We start from the raw sequence: 19,304 nt of genomic DNA on the forward strand, positions 1-19,304 counted from the left end.
GGATCTAAGGTGAATGCCTGTTACCTTGTTAGTGTCACTGCATAATGGAAAGTTATTTTTATGTTTTCAGTGCAAACCGGAATATAAAGTCCCTGGATTGTATGTTATTGACTCTATTGTTCGTCAGTCCCGTCACCAGTTTGGAACGGACAAAGATGTTTTTGGGCCAAGATTCTCTAAAAATATTACTGCCACATTCCAGTATTTGTATCTCTGTCCATCTGAAGACAAGGTACAGCCATAGTTTCTCAAGTGTTGTGAATTGATGTTTCCACTTATGTGGAAATACAAGCTAATGTGGAAAGCTAATTTGGAGATTTTTTGTGTCTGTGAATGTTATATGAAATAGTAAAACATGCTGAGAAAGGTTATCAAAGGTTCAGTGGAAGTTTGAGTTAAAATACTTAATTTTCCTAACTTCATCAGGTTTTTTTTGCCCATGTAGACACTTCAACCAACAATGCCTTAATGAGTTTCTAGTACCTAAACAAAAAAACCTGTATTTGCAGATATACAACCGTGGCTGATATTCAAAGAGAATGAAACTTCATTAATATGTGTCTAAAACTAAGAGTATTAAGTTTATGCATTTTTTGGGCTGCATACAATTTTCAAATCTTCTGAAGGGATAGAATACCCAGAGCCAAAAAATTTGAAGTTAACTGTTTTTTCAGACCAAAATCTTCATTAAAATACTCATTTCTGGTTGTAGAAAACACTTTGTGAAATTCCTTAATTGCTTAGCTTTTGAAAGTATAGGTGGATTTGCAAGGTTGTATATAACTATATAACTTGAGTCACAGTAAGGTATTTTATTGTTGAAGCAAGAGGGAACAGAATTGATTCATTCTTAGAAGCTACAGTAAAAGTAAAAAGTACTTGCAACGTATATGCAAGTCAGATGACTAAGTACACAAAAAGGACAGGTATGTCAATATAACATGTATTCTGACTGTTAGCTGCCTGTATGTTCCAGCTGAAGCTGCACTGCTGTTAGATATTATTGCTTCATACTGGACTAAAGAAGGAAGGAATAATTTCCAGCTCAGTCCCTGGAAGCTTCATTGTTCTTAATGTTGAAAAAAGAAGTGAGCTTAAAATAACAGCTGACAATCAAAAGTTATAATTTATAATCGTTCTGCCATGAGCAGTTAGAATATTTTCCACTTGCTTTCCTGATCCTTTGAATAATGGAGATGGATTTTCTGGTGTCAACATAGAACTGGTGGGTTAGAATTAAAAAATTCAAGCAAACAGTCTTCTATCTAACTTCAAAGCCTTGTTCTAGTGTTTTATGGCCTAATTGCCCCTCTCTTCGTTAGGGTTTTCCAATTCATGTTCTCTGCCTTGTCGCATTTGTTTCACCCCATTATGACCATTTGTGAAGAAATGGTGGGGCTGTTGTATATCAAACCTGGATGTTCTGATTGGCCAGAACAATTTTAGGAAAATGGCACAAGTTGTGTTTTAGTAAAGCAGAAGTAAAATAAGTTGGCAGGTTTTATCTTTGCCATTTGAAGGGTCTTGCTGTCCTATGTTGACAGCATAGAGGTTGTTAAAAAGGTATGCCTGATAATGTTGAATTTCTGTGCTCTTCAAACCTTCCTTCTCAATGTATGGAACATCAGTTCAGTGTTTGTGAGTTAGGAAGGCTGTCTTTAGTGTTGATGCTTGCTTTTGTTTCAACAGAGTAAAATAGTCCGTGTCCTGAACCTTTGGCAGAAAAATGGAGTATTTAAAATTGAAATAATTCAGCCTCTTCTGGATATGGCAGCAGGAACTAGTGCCACAGCACCAATGACAGAAAATGCTACTAATAATGAAGGTATGAATGACATTATAACTTATTCTTCTTTTTAAAGGGTAAATGAAAATAGTTTGTTTGCTTCCACATTAAAGCGCCTACAATTAGTTTCAGCAGTAGCATATTAATAAACTTATCTTTGTGTTCAAAATTATGTGAAACAGCTGAACTAATTCTAAATAAATGCTGATACTGTACTTCAGAAGTTATCAAAATGTGAACTCTTATTTGGAATATATCTGTAATCTACATCGTGCATGCATATGTACATACGTATGCTCACACTTTACTTACAGGTAATTTCAGTGTTCCCTCTTAAAATGTTTATTTTTTCTTTTAGCCTCAAATATTGCTCTGTTTATCAGGTTTATAATTCTGATGTAAGAGCATGCTTTTCTTATCCAGATTCTAATTTTGAAAAAATGACAAGTTAAGAGCTTCATCTTTCTTTGAATTAACTTAGTGTCTGAAAGGAACAGCTGCCAGTCTCTTTCAGTGTGCAGCCCTGGAACGTTTTAACTGGTGTTTCAAATCCACATTTTTGAACAGTAAATTTATGCCTGGAAGTAGGCTTTTATACAGGCTGCTGGTTGAAAACCACTGACCTAAAGAATAAAGTAATGACTGCCTTCCCACAGTATTTCACTGGCCTATTTTATGCCACATAAAAAACTGGTAGTGAGGTTACTGAATCGTGGATGAGAATATGCATACCACAATTCTCTTTCTCTGGAGGGCTTTCTTTTTGAGTTTGCACTTTGTATTTCAGACTTAGCTTTGGTGACCTCCTTACTGCGCTCATGTACATTGGAGTAGGACTGGCAAAAAATGTAATGGAGTAAGGGAGGTATAGTGACAAACAAAATAATGAGGCACAGTAGCATAAGTGAAAGATCTTTAGTGGTTTAGGAAAGCATATCCTATTGCCGTGTTTTACAAACATGGCATGCAGGGGGAAGGGAAAGTCTTAGCTTCTAAGCTGGTGTGCAGACCAGTTACTATACAGTTTAATTCTGATATGACAGGTGAGTGGCACTATTTTCCATCTTAGTCTCATCACTGATAGCTAACGGGTTGGCTGTCTTCTGCATGTATTTTCATGTACAGAATTACTGAATTCAGTGAGATCATTCAGATGCACCAGAGGGGATAATTTGGCCCTGAAACAAATATGCTAATGAATAATAATAAATATATTAATGCATTATATGAAATAGACTCTGTTTAGCTCGTAATGCTACAAAGTCTGTTTAGCCAAAAAAAGAGGGAGAAATGCAAATTTTCTCCCTTGAGCAAGCACATAGCTTTCTGAACAGATACAGGAAATAATTTGGAAGTTAATTTATATTTAAAAACAATCACATATCTTTTTGCAGTATTTTTATGTAGCATCTGACTTGTGGGAAAATATTCAGCATATTTGTCTCTGCTTGCTGCGTGTCAACACTGCAGTTATTTGAACTGCAAGCAGATGAATAGATTTAAGGAACTGGTATTGTGAGGCAAACATTTGCTTAATGTCTCGAACAAAAAATTTATTTTTAAGCTGTCTCTCCTTGTATAATTTTATTAGTAGTCCATTAAAATATATTTGCTAAAGAATAGCTGCTTGCTCACAGCATGTGGGTGTTGATGGTATTATTGCTAATTTGTACTGACAAAACATACTTTTTAAAAAAAGTATTGTAATATAATGCAAAAAGAATTGGAAAGCTGCATGTGTAGAAAAAACTAAGAGCATGTCTTAAAATGTAATCTCAGTTTTTGTAAAGCTCAGTGAAAATGGGAGTCTTTTCCTGGAAGAATTAGTAAAAATGTTTTGGCATGTGTCTGTGCCAGAGCAGCATGTGAACAAACGCGAGCAAAGAGAGTTGCTTGGGAAATAGTTTTTTTTCTTTCCTAAACTTTTAATTATTACCAGACATTTAATCAGAAGTTTAGTTACTGCTTCAAAGAGGGAGATATTAAGCAAAACTCAGTTACTCTTCAAATCAGTTATCTAATGGTTCATTCTAAGTATTCAGCAAAAAAAATTAGTCCAGTACTTTGTAACCAGAACTAATATTTGAAGTGTATTGGTATTCATTGCTTGTAATGTAATCATTAAGTGATAGTTTTTCTCTTAACTTTTCTAAGATTATGTAATTACAAAAACAGTTGTGATCCCATGCTGGACTAGCTTTCAGACAGGGTGTTTTTCTTTGCTTTCTTAGTGTATACCATGCGCAGATGTGAGGAGTGAATTGAGGAGTTAAAAAGGCAAAATGAGTACATATGCAATTGGGGTAGCTTAGGACTTTTGGGGTTAAGTACACTATTGCAGATCGACTCTTGTTTTGCAGAAGTAGGTGTATACACTGAAGAGTAAAGTGAATGTTTCAGAGTAATGTAGCTGTTTCTCAATTCCTATGAAACTCTCAGGTTCACCACCCCCTCCAGCAAAGGTTGCTTCAGAGCCCCCTCAAGTTACTGCTAACTCAGTACCTACTGTGCCACAGTTACCCAGTTCTGATGCCTTTGCAGCTGTAGCTCAGTTGTTTCAAACAACGCAAGGACAACAGGTAACCCGTTTATATTTGGTTCCCTTCTAACTGGGTTTTATGTTAAATGAGGGAGGGATGAAAGGGTGGAAGTAATAGCCTCGATTTGAAGCAAAACAGAAAGCTTTCTTAGCGTCTTCAGTGGAAGACTTGTAAGAGTTAACCTTTATCTTTGAATGGTTTTGACCCTTCATCCAGTAATTAAAGTATTTGAGGAAAATTCAGTAACATATTTCTCAATAGTTCTGAATTGGTGCAGTTGCAAAGTTTCAAGAACAGCCAAACTATATAAAATGAAACATTGAGTTTTATTGCTAGCACACTTAAACACTTGTAGTGTTGTTGAAAGGCCTGAATACTGAAATCATGGAATCTGCTGAGTTTTGCCACTGAAGTGTTTAAAAAGTGACTTTTGGTTTTGCTGGAAGCCTTCCATAGTTCAGTCAGGTTATTGGTGGTGTTCATGCTGTGATGTCTGATTTGATCCTAAAACTCTTTCAATACTATGTATTTAAATAAGTATGCTTAATACTACGTATGTTTTTGTAGCTTCAGCAAATTCTCCAGACTTTTCAACAGCCCCAAAAACCCCAGTCACCTGTCATAGATAACACTGTGATGGCTCAGGTTCAAGCTATTACGGCTCAGCTGAAAACTACAGCAGCACAACAGCCAGAACAAAAAGCTGCTTTCCCACCACCTGAGCAAAAAACATCATTTGACAAAGTAAGTCTTCATTTGTTCTTAGTGTTTAACTTTCTCAGTTAAGTAGAAGACTGTTTGATGAATGCCTCAATGTCCTCTATTTTTAAGAGAAATATGATGCAAATTTAGTTTCTTCTCTTTGTATTTGGAGGTCAGCTTCCTGCTTTTATAGCCTTTGCATTTTCTGAAGCAGAATAGAACTGGTTTTGGACAATTTCTGGTTCTGTATTAGATACTTATTTTCTGGTTCTACCCTTGTCTTTAATTTCAGGGCTGTTAGAGTAAGACTTCAGTAATAAGGCTATTTTGCCTGCCAGTTGTATAAGATACAGAAAAAATAGTTGGATCAATGTAATTTCTTTCAGAAGCTGCTAGATCGGTTTGACTATGATGATGAACCAGAAGCAGTGGAAGATTCAAAGAAAGAAGATTCAGCTCCTTCTTCAGTTTCTCAGCAGCCAACTTTGTGAGTTTGTGTCACCATACAATAGCAAATCTTTGTTCTAAAAGTCTTTAGGTTGGAAAAGTGATTAGGAGTCCAGGTCACTTCAGTGCTTAACAGTTACAGTCAAAAGCTAAAATGTTGTTAACAATTTTTGGTGGGTTTTGAGTTTGGTTTTTTCTTTTTGTCTTTGGTGATATGGTGTAGGTTTGGCATGTTGCATCATTGATTGAGGAATGTGCTCTGTAGAGAAAAGCGCAGGTTTGGTTTCAGCATGAGTTTCATGTTTTTATCGCACAACTGAGTGTGTCAGGGCTTTGTTAGTAATCAGCTGAATTGCTATGCTGTCTGGGAAATAAATGCTATTCCAAACATCGTGATAGTTTTAAGTACTAAAAAATTTGGCTTTGCACCTTTACGTTCTCCAACACTGAATACTCACACAAACTCAAACTCCTGTTTCCCGTTTGATATGCATTATGATAAAGTCTTAAATTACATGATCACATACTAGTTTTTTCCACAGGACCTCTCTCTCATTCAGTGCACAGGCTGGATGGTGCTCAATACCTGGGTTAGTCAATATTTCTTTTTTTCCCTGCTTCAGTATGTGGCCCTATGTCTTACTTTCTGTATATGCCATCCAAACCCTGCTTTCAAAAAAAGAATCACTAACTTTGTCTTAGCTTTCTTGCTGTGTTTATCACCCTGAGCACTTTTATGTTCCACAAGTATTAGTTAATTGAAATGCTTTTTGAGTAAATTGGTAGTATTTTGCCTATAGTGCAGATGGAACTCTGGAGTACAGAAAGTTGAGGTAGGTCATATGTAAGCACTGCTTGTGTCTGCCCAACTGAAGATAACTGGGCTAGGCTTTTCAAAATGTTCTGTTGCTAACACTTCAAAGCCTCTGTCCTTACAGTTGTGTCAGATGCTTCTGAAGAATGGATTCCAGATCTCTTATTTTGGGCACACAAAATCAGTAATACTGCACATGAAAATCTGATCTGTCAAGAATCATCCAACAAGATGCCTTAAAATACTACAAAGTTCCATTTCACATCACCATGAAATTCCTTTATCTTCTTGAAATCCTGTTCACTTTCTAACACAAACTGCATCCTGTCAGCAGGTCCTATTAACTGTGCAGACCTCATTAATTCCCTGAGCACTGTCCATTCTGTGTGTTGAATTGGGAAATGAATGGCATTACTGTCATCCTTGTGTGATACACATACCCCTTTCTCCTCTGCCCTAAATTTTTCCCAAACTAAAAGCTTGTTTTTTTTCCAGCAAAAGTATGGCAAATTTATTTTCCTTGAGGAAAAGGGTTACTTTTGTTCCAAAAAGAGGAACTGGAAAGGAAGTTAGCCTAAAGCAGACAACCTTCATGAACAATTTCCGTAGACAGATCTTTAGCAAGATCATATAAGTACAGTATAAGTATGCTTAAGCTTTCATGTAACCTTTCTTTAAGTGATAAAGGACTACTCTTAAAGATAAGGAAGCCACTCTTTTGTTTTCACTTTTTTTGAATGTAAGTGGGATTATAATAATTTCGGTCTCTAAATATGAAGCAAGAATGTGTGAATACATATATAAAAATAAGTAAAATAAAGAAAAAAATCTTAATACTGACTTACCTCACCAAAAATATTACTGGTTTTAGTGGATTTCCAGCAGAAGGTATGCAACAGCCAGTATTTCCTCAACTTCCCAATATGGATCCTTTCCAGCAGCGAATGATGGGAATGCAGCAGGATCCAATGCGGCACCAGGTAACTTCAGGGATTTTCCTTGTCCCTCTGTTGTGTTACATTTTCTATCTTATGTGGGTTTCTTTGGTGCAGAATTAAGGAAGTGGTGTTCTTGTTGAACGGCAAATATGTTTTAGCCCTCCAGCTTTCCCAAGAAACATATATTTGTTCTCTGTTCTAGTCAAGCTTTGAAGAACAGACAATATGGAGTAAAGATTTTTATTTTATACACCTGAATGCTCAACCTACTTACTCTTTCTTGGGCTTCTAGTCTTTAATTGTGTCTTTGGAGCAGAGGTACAATTTTACATTAGCAAACTGGGAAAGTTACTGTATTTTTTTTTCCCTAACTGGAAGTTCTTGTGTTTGTTTTTTTTTTTTTCTTCTCCAAAGGTTCCACTTCCTCCTAATGGGCAAATGCCAGGTTTCGGTCTCTTGCCTACTCCTCAGTACCCACCCATGGCTCAGCCTGTGATTCCACCAGCGGCACCTGCGCAGCAAAGTTTTCAGGCTCCTTTTCCAGTACAGAGTGAATCACACATGCAAAAACCACATCAACAGGTGAGAACCCTTCGCATTAAACAAAATGTAATGTTCCAATATGTGTCTTTCTCAAACAGTTTATTCGGGAGGTGAAATTTCATGATAAACATGGGCAGAGATGGCTATGAGATGTTGTTTATTTAGAGAAAGTTAGAGAGCATCAGTGCCATTCATGATAAGTCTGGTACTTCGGAAGTCTAGTAAAACCAGCTTATGTATGCTTTATGCCTCCTTTTGTCAAAGTCTTAGGATTTCATTCTCACTTTATCTTCACTTTCATGTCGCCATCATGCTTCAGGAGTATTGTGTTCCATTGAGCTCTAAGAAAGCAGTCTCATTCTGGAGAGAAATGATCTAGAAAAGTTAACTTTTAAGGGCCTGTTAGATCATTAATGTAGTGGAAATGAACTCGGAGGTCTGTAAAAGTTTAAAAAAATTCAAGTGTATTCAAGCACCTCTCTCTTGTTCCGAAGATTTTGGAGGATATTGTTGGTTTGGTAACTGGCTGTTTAGAAGAAATGAAAGAGCAAGTCTGTTTATGAGTCTGTAATTAACAGAACAAACAAACAAAACCCACAACAAGAAGAAATTGAATATATCTGCCTCTTTTGTTCCAATCAAAGGAAATACTAAAATGAGAAATAGAGATAGTACTATGCTGTCTTTATGTGGTGACATGTGACATTGCAGATTCTAGAATTAAGTTATTGCTTTGCACTTGGAATAAAGGGACAATACTAAAGACTGGGTTTTTTTTAATTAGTTTTTTTAGTCTTGAATTCTTTTGAATCAGTACATTCTAAAATACTGCTTGTTTGGATGTTCCCTGCCAGGGTGACATCATGAAAACTAAAGTTTAGGCAGGACACAGTATGTCCTGTACTGGAAAGCTGTAGAGGATCTGGAGTAGGAAGGAAGAGCTGTGTTGAACTTAATGTTCTGGGGCTTTTTTAAAAGTATGTTCTTATATTTGATGTGTGTTGATAACTTACTGCTTCATTCTTCGGATTTATTGTCTTGTCATTTGCTTTTTTATATGGCTATATCATCTTGGAGAAAAATGTTCTAGTAGGCAGAGCAAGATCCACTGACTGCCTTCTAATGAGTATAATCTGTGGAAAAACAGTAATTGGCAAATTGAGAATGAGAATTCTGTGTAAATTAATTTTATTATATTTTGCAGTGGTTGTATGAAGTTCATTTAATACTGGACTGTCTCCCTCTTAGTGACTACAGAGCAGTGGTGAAGCTTGTGAGGAGAGTTGCACTACGTTTTAATTTTACATATGTGAATATGAAATACAGTTTTAGTGCTGTTACATAATTGAGTCTAGGGAAAAAATGAAGTAAAATGCTTGTGCTACTCACCAGTCAACCTTATCTTTTAGGATATGGAAGTGGAACAGCCACCTGCTCAAGAGGGAAAACGTCATGTTTCTGACAACAGAAAGTCAAGATCTAGATCTGCATCAAGGTAAATTAGTGAAAGTTGTTTTAGTGAGGGTATATATTATACCAAATATTGGACTTTAGTGTAAGAACTTACATGTGTCATGGCCAAAGACTAGAAAACCTTTATGAATTCTCTACAAGTGCTGAGGAGAGTTAATGCTGATAACCTGGAGCACAGAAAATCTAGTGCTGTGCTGCCAAATCTGTGGGGGTGGTAACTTCTAACTGAGATGACAGTAAATAGGTAAGAGGTGAGCTAACTCCTTGAGCTATTAGTGGAGCTCGTTTTCAGTGCCTTAGAACATAGTCCTGTTACCTGTATTTTGAGTTGGCTTCTTGGGGGATGCCCTGCTCAGCATACTTCCTTAGAAGTAGTTTCTTGTAAGTGTACAATTGCTCTCTACAAGTTGGATTCTATGACTACATGAGAAAAGACATGTTTAGCAGAATAGTCTATTTTGATTTAATCTAAGGATTAATTACAAGAAATTACTGTCTGTATGTTATTCTCTGTATAGACAGCACTAATGAAATTTCTTAGTAACATCAAAACTGTCAAGGCTTTATTTGAATTCCCCTTCAGAATGAGAGAACAAAACCAGACCCTTTCAGTTTCTTATCTCTGAGGAGAGTTGTGTATAAGTACAGCTAAATATTGTATGTACTTCAGAAACAGTACAGTACTGAAATAAGAAACAAATTAGCAGCTCTTAAGACTTGTGAACTTCTGAAAGTCATCTACCTTCTAAGGAAAAATTGATGTCTGTACAGCTGTCTTCTGTTAGTAGAGTTACTTCCATACCTGTTAATACTGAGTAAATTTTAGGGAAGCAGAATATGATAGTTTAGTTTTGTCTGTGCTCTAAAGGCACTCTTCTTATGAAGAAATCTGTGATCTGGTATACCATGGGACTTTGCCTGTCACAGAGGCAGTATATCACATATCTCAGCTGGCTTAACAAATCTGGCTCCAGTATTAAAGCGGAGCTTCTCCTTTGCCAAGTTTCGTATGATGTCTTTGAATCTTACCCTGTCCTCCAGACCTTGAGTGGTTTAGAACTGGGACATGATGTAAAGTACAATTACAGTGCCAGAATTTTTTACTGTTTTTTTAGCCATTCTTTTGTAAAAGCAGTAAACATATTCCTCATTTAAGCAGATTTAATTTTTTTTCTGTGTTAGTGTGGACATAATTTTGATAGTCACCTTCAATACAAAATGAAAAGAAGAATTTGAAAAGTAACAAACTGCTCAGCTGGAGTGCATTAATAAAGCTGCTGTAAAAATCTATTCTAGTTTTTAAATGCATGTGAATAAACTTGGATTTAGTTTTTTTAGTTGACTGAACAGTTGCTTGATTATTTAAATAGATATCTGAAATACCTGTCTGTCAATGTCTGGGTCAGAAGGATTGAATGTACATGGCTGTTACTTAAACTAGGTCACCTAAAAGGAGACGTTCAAGATCTGGCTCCCGATCTCGAAGGTCACGCCATCGTCGGTCTCGGTCTCGGTCCAGGGATAGACGCCGACACTCTCCTAAGTCTCGGTCACAAGAAAGACGTGAACGTGAGCGGGAGAGAGAACGCAGGTCAAAAGGTCTTCCTCAGATCAAGTCAGAAACTGTTAGTGGTAAGTTTATTCTTTCTCTTTATTAATGATGCAACTCTGCAAATTCTTGTAATCCCATTTTTTTCAGATGGCAAACACCTTCTGGCTCATATATGGACTTTTTTTTGTCTGTGCCCACTATTTTCTATAATGAATTTTAAGAGTTCTGTGAAGTTGAAGATGCTGCAGTAGATACTATGCCTGTGTAAAATGAAATACTAGGAAGACAAATGGGTGTTTTAGAAAAACCAATCTAACTATCTATCAGACTTTTAAAAAAAATGTAGTGTTGATGACTCCACTTATCTTTAGTATATGGTACCTGCTCAGGATATCCCAGAAGACACTTCTTGGTCTAATGTGTGTTATTTTTTAATTGTTTTTTTTTTCCTTGAGATTAATGCTACTTGATGTGGGTTCCAAGGCTCACCCAGACAGAATTAAAGTGAATTGTTACCATTTATTTTCTGAACTGTTGTAAAGCTGGAAAGAATTAAATTCACCACATATCCCTATACTTCCTTTGCTCATTCATAGTAGATAGTTTGGCATTTGGCATCTTTGAAGTATCTCCAAGTCACAAATATTTTGGCTGTAAAGTGAGGAAAGAAAAAGCTGAAACACCGTGTTTTTCTTTCTCATCCTTTAGCGTGAGACATACAAGGTAAAGCAGATTGAGCAGCAAGAAGCTGAGCATTTCTTCTAATGATTCGATGTGTGTGTCTCAAAATTGGAATGGTAGTTTGACCTGGAAAACACATAGGCTATTGTTCAGATTTCCAAAATAATCTCTGCTTTGCCTGTGTTTATAGACAGAATGTAGTAGTTGTCTTCTGAATGTATCTGAGGAGTGTGGAATCTTCTCTGGGGTCAGCAAATAAAATGAGAACATTCTGTACTTATATAAGAGAGAGGGAAACTAAAGAGTTTAACTGGGCAAAACCTTGTGAATGATAATATCACTATGTGAAAAGGACTTAACATGAGGCGACACTGCGCTCGCAGCCCAGAAAGCCAGCCATATATCCTGGGCTGCATTAGAAGGAGTGTGACCAGCAGGTTGAAGGAGGTGATCCTGGCCCTCTACTCTGCTCTTGTGAGACTTCACTTGGAGTATTGTGTGCAGTTCTGGTGTCCTCAACATAAAAAGGACATGGAATTGTTGGAACAAGTCCAGAGGAGGGCCTTGAAAGATCATCAGTGGGCTGGAGCACCTCTCGTATGAAGACAGGCAGAGAAAGTTGGGGCTGTTCAGCCTGGAGAAGAGAAGGCTGCATAGAGATTTCATAGCAGCCTTCCAGTATCTGAAGAGAGTCCTGTAAGGATGCTGGTGAGGGACTCTTCATTAGGGACTGTAGTGGTAGGACAAGGGGGGGTAATGGGTTAAAACTTAAACAGGGGAAGTTTAGATTGGATATAAGGAAGAAGTTCTTTACTGCAAGGTACTGGAATGGGTTGTCCAAGGAAGCTGTGAAGGCTCCATCCCTGGTGGTGTTCAAAGCCAGGTTGGATGAAGCCTTGGGTGGCATGGTTTAGTGTGAGATATCCCTGCCCATGGCAGGGGGTTGGAACTGGATGATCTTAAGGTCCTTTCCAACCCTAACTGTTCTATGATTCTATGACTGCAAAGACTTAGTAGCTGTTCCATAAAAGCTTACTGGCTTTTTAGTGGTGTAATATAGGCTTTTGCCAGTCTCTCCCAGATTCTGTCACCTAATGCTTTTTATGTTTGCAGTTTTATATGACTCAGTAGGAAAAATATCAATGAGTGTTAGATGTTGCTGCAGTAGTCAGCAGTGTGATACTTTGAGCACAATCTGCTGTTTTATTACCTTGAAGCATGAAGTGAGATAAACATGGTGCTTACTCTTTCCTGAAAGACAAGCTCCTTGTGTCAATACTTTTCCACTTAACTGTAGAAAGAAATGACATTGAATAAGTCACTAAAGAGGTTAAAAGTTTGATTGATCATTGTAGTTGAATTGTCACCACATTCTGCAGGAGAATCTTGCTAGTGGTGAGTGTATCACTGTAAGCAATGTAATAATAATCTTGCCAGTAAGTACATCCATAACTTGTGATGGTGTCCTGTAGCTTGGATTTCATGCTAAGCATAGTAAGTTACCTTATTATGAAATACCCTCTGTATGTGTTGTGGTATTTCATGGAGCATTGTTAGCACCAAAGCACTTTTTCCCTTTCTGTGATCATTTGCCCAACTCACAATCACAAGAACTTGCTGGTGACTTCAGTATTAGTTAGCTAGAGAACTTTTTAATGCATTGTAACAGTCATTCTGATGTAGTTGCTGTGGTTAACTGTTAGTGCAGCTCCAGGCAGGCAAGAAAAGAGGTTTATTTCCGAACACTCCTAAAGACTAAAATATACATATTAATTTTAGCTGGTTTTTATTTGTATAATTGATGATATTAAAATGGGTATTTTGATATTCTGACTTGTGAAATGTGTATTTCCAAGTGCTCTTAACAATCTGTGTTAACTCTTTGTAGTCTGTAGTACTACACTTTGGGTAGGACAACTTGACAAAAGGACAACTCAACAGGATGTTGGAAGTCTTTTGGAGGAGTTTGGCCCAATTGAGTCAATAAATGTAAGTATAGATGGTTCAGTGTAAGCTACACTTGCAATGTAGGCCTTGATTACAGAAAGTCTCTCCAGACTGTTTTAAGACAGCTTTACTTTGCTACATTCAAAAGATTCAAGAGCTCTCATTTCCTATATTGTTGTGTTTTGTTAATGCATAAACTCAATTCATTTGGCTGCTATATAAAAAGACAAGATGGCAATTGCTTTAGTTTCTTGCTGTTTAAAAATGCTCATGGGGGTAATACAGAAGATTATCCCATATTCATAAAAAAAATCATACTCTCTCTGAAGAGAATTGAATGAGAAAGGGCTATTGAGGAGATGGGTACAGAATTACCTGCTCTGGTACTGAGTTCCTTGTCCACTCCATTTTGTTTGGTCATAGAAATCTAAACTCTCAGCTGGTGTTCTTTCTTTTGCTTGTTTCTCTTTTGTCATTTTAGTCATAAACATGGAGAACTTGTTATGCCTTGCTGTGCTTAAAGATATTTTTTGTATATAAATAACTGTTATAGTAGCTATAAAATTTCATTTAAACTAAAAGAAACGACTGTAATTTTTTCCTATTCCCAAATTTTGTAAAATAACATCAAAGTTTTTTTCTCAAATGCATTACAAATAACAAGAACTATTACAAAACCACAGATAAAACTGAATGTGGAGGTGCAGCTGGCAGCTTGTGGTATCTGGAATGAAGCAGGGTATTAGAGTGTCTTGTTTCTTCCAACAAACTAACTAATTGCCAAACCACAGCATTTACATGAACACTGCTGCTTAACAATTTTAAATGATTAAATAAATATACAATAGTTGCCCATATTCTCTCACAGAACTGATTTTAAAACTTTGCACATAACAAGTTGCTTTTAATTTACTAGAAATTTGTATTTCCAGAAGATACTGGGTATCTTAGTGTTTTAAACTATAGTTTTCTTTCATACTTCCACTGTCCTTTTTGAAACACTTGCTGATGTTCCAGCTCACTGTAACTGAACACTTGTATGTTCTTCATTACTTTGCTTATGTGCTAGCAGACCTTAGCAAACCTTTTATTTTATTTTTTTCCCCCTTAAAACACAGATGATACCGCCTAGAGGATGTGCCTATATTGTAATGGTTCACAGGCAGGATGCTTATCGTGCCCTACAAAAACTGAGCCGAGGAAACTTCAAAGTCAATCAGAAATCTATAAAGGTACTTCTTGGAAAATGTCAGACTGTTCTAAAGTTACTGTAATTATGTAATCCTTTTTCATCTGTTCTATAATTTTCTGTGTATTCTGGATATGGTATTCTCTAAATTTATGTGAATGGGCCACTTCTTTTCTTGAGAAGTATTCTTCCTATGCTGTAATGTGACTAGTGGAACTTGTATCAGTTTGCCAGTAATCGTCTATTTAACCAACAAAGTTGGTGCCCTTTTAGTCACTGGCAGTGGACTGTAACTACGTTTTTCTTCTTGCTGGTTGTCTTATAACAGAATTTAATTATGTATGATAACCGTACAAGGACTACTAATAAATAAGGAAGAAGGCATTCATTGGTGAAGTTCTTCCTTTTGTAGAATATCATATTAGAGTGTGACACTGTCCTCTGAAGGGAAACAGAATTAATCTTAGTGACTAGGGAATGTTTGAAGAAACTGCATTTATACTTTTTTACAAATCATGTGCAAAAGTCAGGCCATGAAATAAGAGCTAAGTCTGCTTTAAAACCCCTCTTATTTCAGAGTTCTGTAACTAACATTTTTTTCCTTCTGTTTCAATTAAGAGTATTCTTTTGCTTTTTAACCTCAAATGGTAATGCTATTTTGTGAAAACTACATATTAAATCCATTAAAACGCAACGAATGTACTGACTACATGTATTTCCCCCCCCAAAGATTGCATGGGCTTTGAATAAAGGAATAAAGCCAGATTACAAGCAGTATTGGGACGTAGAATTGGGTGTTACTTACATACCATGGGACAAAGTGAAACCTGAAGATCTTGAAAGTTTCTGTGAAGGAGGAATGTTGGACAATGAAACTCTTTGTCCAGGTAAATCATTGTTACATCTTTAAATGCTTAAAAAAAAGAAGAAATTGTGCTTTGTGCTGTTGTGCTGGAGTTGGTGTGGCTGACCTCTATGACTCTGAGGTGCATATAAAATTCTTGAAGTGGTTGAGAAGTGCAGCATGCGTAACCCATAGATTGGAGAGAGTTTGTAAGCAGTTCAGGACAGTCCCTCATCAGGAATTGTGCAGCTGAGCTAAAGATGCATGTGAATACCAAGTGATCTGTCAGCTGTGCAAGTGTTTGTCCTTCATGGTAATGAATGATGCAGATGTCTTGTATTTGTTAGTCCTAGAGCCAGTTTGGTCCTGGCCCCTGTACTGTTGTGCGTCTGTGTGCCTGTCATACTCCCCCAGCCTCCAGATTTATGTGAGGCACCCCTAGCAAATGAGCCTGCCTTTGGAGTACTTGTGTAGCAACTGAGCTGACAGCAACTTTATAAAACAAAAAAAAAGGTGCCTTTAGTTTTCACACTTGTGACACTTGTGGCATTTTCAGTTTCTTTAGCAAGTCTTGTATTTGTAGAGTCCAAACAAAATTCATATTATTTTCTATGCAAGCAGTGAAAGTCAGGCTTCTATATTTGTATTAACCTGGTATAATCTGCGCCTTCAACTCTGGTGCAGGCTTTGAAAGAATACAGAGTTGCTGGTGTGCTGGCTGTTGTGATTTTTTTCAAGTAACACTAAATGAATGCAGTACTTAAGAATGGAAATTGCCCATAGTTCTTCAGATTGGTGCTCTAGACTACTGTCTTGGTTTTAACCATTGTGTGATGTGCTGGCTGAGTTTTTTAATTATTATTTCAGGGTTTTGTCATTCTGTCCAACTTGCCTAAATGAGGTGGTGGTTATTCTAAGTAGCATCATCTCTTCATGATAAATACACAAATATCAGGGTATATTTAAAATTAAGTAATGAAGAATAAACATAACCTCGGTGTCTTCTTGGTGCTTTTCTCTTTCCCATAATGCTTCTTAACTGATTCCTTTTTTCTGCTTAGCTGTCTTTTCCCAGGAAATCCTGACAAACAACAGGAGCCATATTTTTTCTGTAAAATGAGTTTAATGCTATATTTGATGTTTCTCTTATTTCTTGTTTTGCTACAATTCTTTGTTGTAGTGTTCCCATTTTCCTTGGTCAAGACTTAAAAAATATTGTTTTTTTCAGAAGTGACTTCTCAAATTAATAAAGAAGCTGCTGTCTTCTTGCACAAGAGGAATGGAATGAATCTGTTGAAAGCTTGTCCCAAAGCAGCCTTAGTGGTTTTGTTGCAGATAATGCGTTTCAGAGCCCTGAACATATATAAGTGCTGTCAAGTGCTAAGAGTTGTTAAATGACTAATGAAACAATTAAGTTTACTTGCTATAGTTCAGTGATTTGTTGTACTGTGTTTGAAGTAATGTGTAATTGTTATTGTCAGAAATATGTTAAATATGTCTTTGTGTTGTGCTTCTCAGTATCTGAATAATTTGGTTACCTTAATTGTTTTAAACACCACAAACTGTGGCAGCTTCACAAGGCAGTACTTGGCTACTTGTCTGTTTCTGTTGAGCTCATACTTTTCTTTTTTTTTTTTATTAATAGAGTGGAAGGGTATTCCCAAGAAATCTGAAAATGAGGTAGCTCAAAATGGAGGTGCAGAAGCTGCACATAATGAACCTGTGTCACCTATACCTAAAGCTTTACCTGTTCCAATGCCTGTTCCCATGCCTGCACCAATAACAGTACCTCCTCCACAGGTGAGAGTTGCTTCTCATTTGCTCTAGATATCTAAACAAAAATTTACTTTAAATAATAATTCAGTATGGCAATGTGTACATTAAAGAGAGGAAATACAATGAATAGTAACTAGTTGATTTTTGTGTGTGTGTTTGTCAGGTTGATGTCCCCAGTTAAAAATGCTCTTGCTAGCAGACTGGCCTTGTTAGTTTATGAAGTTAACTTTCCTGTGCTGTAAATTCACTGTGGCACAGGAAGTTCATTGTTTGAGCTTCCTGGTGTAAAAAAGCAATACAGTCTCATAGAAGAACATTCCTTTTCTGCTAAGTTGCAGTGGCAATGGAAGACTTGAAAAAAACCTGAACCCATTAGGGTTTGGAGCATGTTTTGTGCCCAGCTGGAGCAAAGCATCTGGTTTGATTTCCCTGAAAAGGGATGTAGTTTGCATGTACCAGAACAGTCTGGGCAGCCGAGTCATCACGTGGTTAGTGGGAACAGTGAACAGTTTGCTTCAAAACCTCATGGGTGCTCTAATGCTAATGTAAGCAGAGCCTATGTGTATCTGCCAGATCTTTATTTGAAGTGCTGTAGGACTGTCCTTCTAATATCTGTTCTCTCAGTCCCAAATACATTATTTCAGTAGATTCTTTTTATTAATAGGCTAAATTACATCCTCTCAATTCTATGAATGCATTTTTCTCTGTTTTCCTCATTAATTTTCCTCATTGGCTACTTAAATGTGCTATAGACCTTTTAAAATATGCACCTTGCTTTCATGTTTGTTTGTATTATGTATACTCTCTTTGAACAGCATTTGGGAATTCCTCCATTGTTATAATGATTCTTTAGTCAAAGCTGATGTTATATGTTCATTCACTTAAAGAACACTTGGAAATTTTACCATTAGTTTAAGTAGCATGTTACAACTATTACTCAGTAACACGTGTAATAATAGAATTGTAGTGGAGGGTCTCCCTGCCAGTGGCAGGGGGGTTGGAACTAGATGATCTCTCCTTCCGAAACTATTCTGTGATTTCTTTTACCTGTAATTATTGACAGACACGTTACAACTTCTATATTAAAATCTTTCCTTGTAACTATTAAAACAGTAGTATGCTTATCTTAAATGGCAAGAAGTGTAAAGAAAACTCTTTTATATCTTGAGAAAATGTGATTTATGAACTACAATAATCGTAGACACTCAGAAGAGATCGATAATTGAAATTAATTGAAGACACATAATTTAGCCAGTTAGGGGATTTGAGAACATATGTGAATTTTCTAATTTCAGAAAGTTTTAATATCTATTACTGTATTAAAAAGTAGTGATTTTTGTTTGTTTTCCTTAAATCCATGCTGAAAAAGAAAGCAGAAAGAAGAAACCAGCCAGTTTGAGAATATATTGAGTAACTTAAACAGGAAGTTTAGATTGGATATAAGGAAGAAATTCTTTACTGTGAGGGTGGTGAGGCACTGGAATGGGTTGTCCAAGGAAACTGTGAATGCTCCATCCCTGGCAGTGTTCAAGGCCAGGTTGGACAGAGCCTTGGGTGACATGGTTTAGTGTGAGGTGTCCTTGCCCATAGCAGGGGGGTTGGAACTAGATGATCTTAAGGTCCTTTCCAACCCTAACTATTCTATGATTCTATGCTGATTGTTTGTCTCTGCCTCATCAGCTTCAGTTTTTATTATGACAAAGAAACTTGCATCTTGACAAATTCAGGCCAGGATCAGAGGAGTGTATTGAGTCTTCATATTTTTTTCCCTATGAATTTTTTTTTTTTGTGCTTGCACTTCACCAGTTCAGTTGTTTTACCTGGCCCTAAAATTACAATAGTTTAAGAATTTTTAAACAGTTCTTAAAACTTTCAAATGCAGTTCAGCTGTGATGACATTAGTGGTGGTAGTAGTAAAAAGTAAGGTGTTTGTAGTATACAAATATGATCTAGTGCCTAAAGGAAAAAGCTCATTATATTCCACTTACTTTGTTTTAAATAACTTTGTGGAATACCACTGAATTTTAATGAATTACCTGATGTGGTTTTATCCTCTGATGCAAGCAGAAATG

The 19,304-nt window shown here is 36.6% G+C and overlaps 1 protein-coding gene across 4 annotated transcripts in view; it reads left to right on the top strand.

The window, feature by feature from the left end:
* Positions 1 to 19,304, top strand: part of SCAF4 (SR-related CTD associated factor 4) — a 45,792-nt gene that overhangs the window by 13,253 nt on the left and 13,235 nt on the right. Inside the window, exons 4-17 of one of the 4 annotated variants that reach the window (XM_013129686.3) lie at positions 71 to 232; positions 1,690 to 1,825; positions 4,226 to 4,365; positions 4,894 to 5,070; positions 5,415 to 5,515; positions 6,018 to 6,065; positions 7,161 to 7,269; positions 7,642 to 7,809; positions 9,180 to 9,265; positions 10,685 to 10,875; positions 13,365 to 13,465; positions 14,542 to 14,655; positions 15,343 to 15,499; positions 17,102 to 17,256. In XM_013129686.3, coding sequence (XP_012985140.2) covers positions 71 to 232; positions 1,690 to 1,825; positions 4,226 to 4,365; positions 4,894 to 5,070; positions 5,415 to 5,515; positions 6,018 to 6,065; positions 7,161 to 7,269; positions 7,642 to 7,809; positions 9,180 to 9,265; positions 10,685 to 10,875; positions 13,365 to 13,465; positions 14,542 to 14,655; positions 15,343 to 15,499; positions 17,102 to 17,256 — 1,845 coding nt within the window. The remainder of the gene's footprint in view (positions 1 to 70; positions 233 to 1,689; positions 1,826 to 4,225; positions 4,366 to 4,893; positions 5,071 to 5,414; positions 5,516 to 6,017; positions 6,066 to 7,160; positions 7,270 to 7,641; positions 7,810 to 9,179; positions 9,266 to 10,684; positions 10,876 to 13,364; positions 13,466 to 14,541; positions 14,656 to 15,342; positions 15,500 to 17,101; positions 17,257 to 19,304) is intronic. The other 3 variants (XM_031051234.2, XM_031051235.2, XM_031051236.2) reach the window with 3 other exon arrangements.

This window comes from Melopsittacus undulatus, chromosome 2, assembly GCF_012275295.1.
Source record: "Melopsittacus undulatus isolate bMelUnd1 chromosome 2, bMelUnd1.mat.Z, whole genome shotgun sequence".
Lineage (NCBI taxonomy): Eukaryota > Metazoa > Chordata > Aves > Psittaciformes > Psittaculidae > Melopsittacus > Melopsittacus undulatus.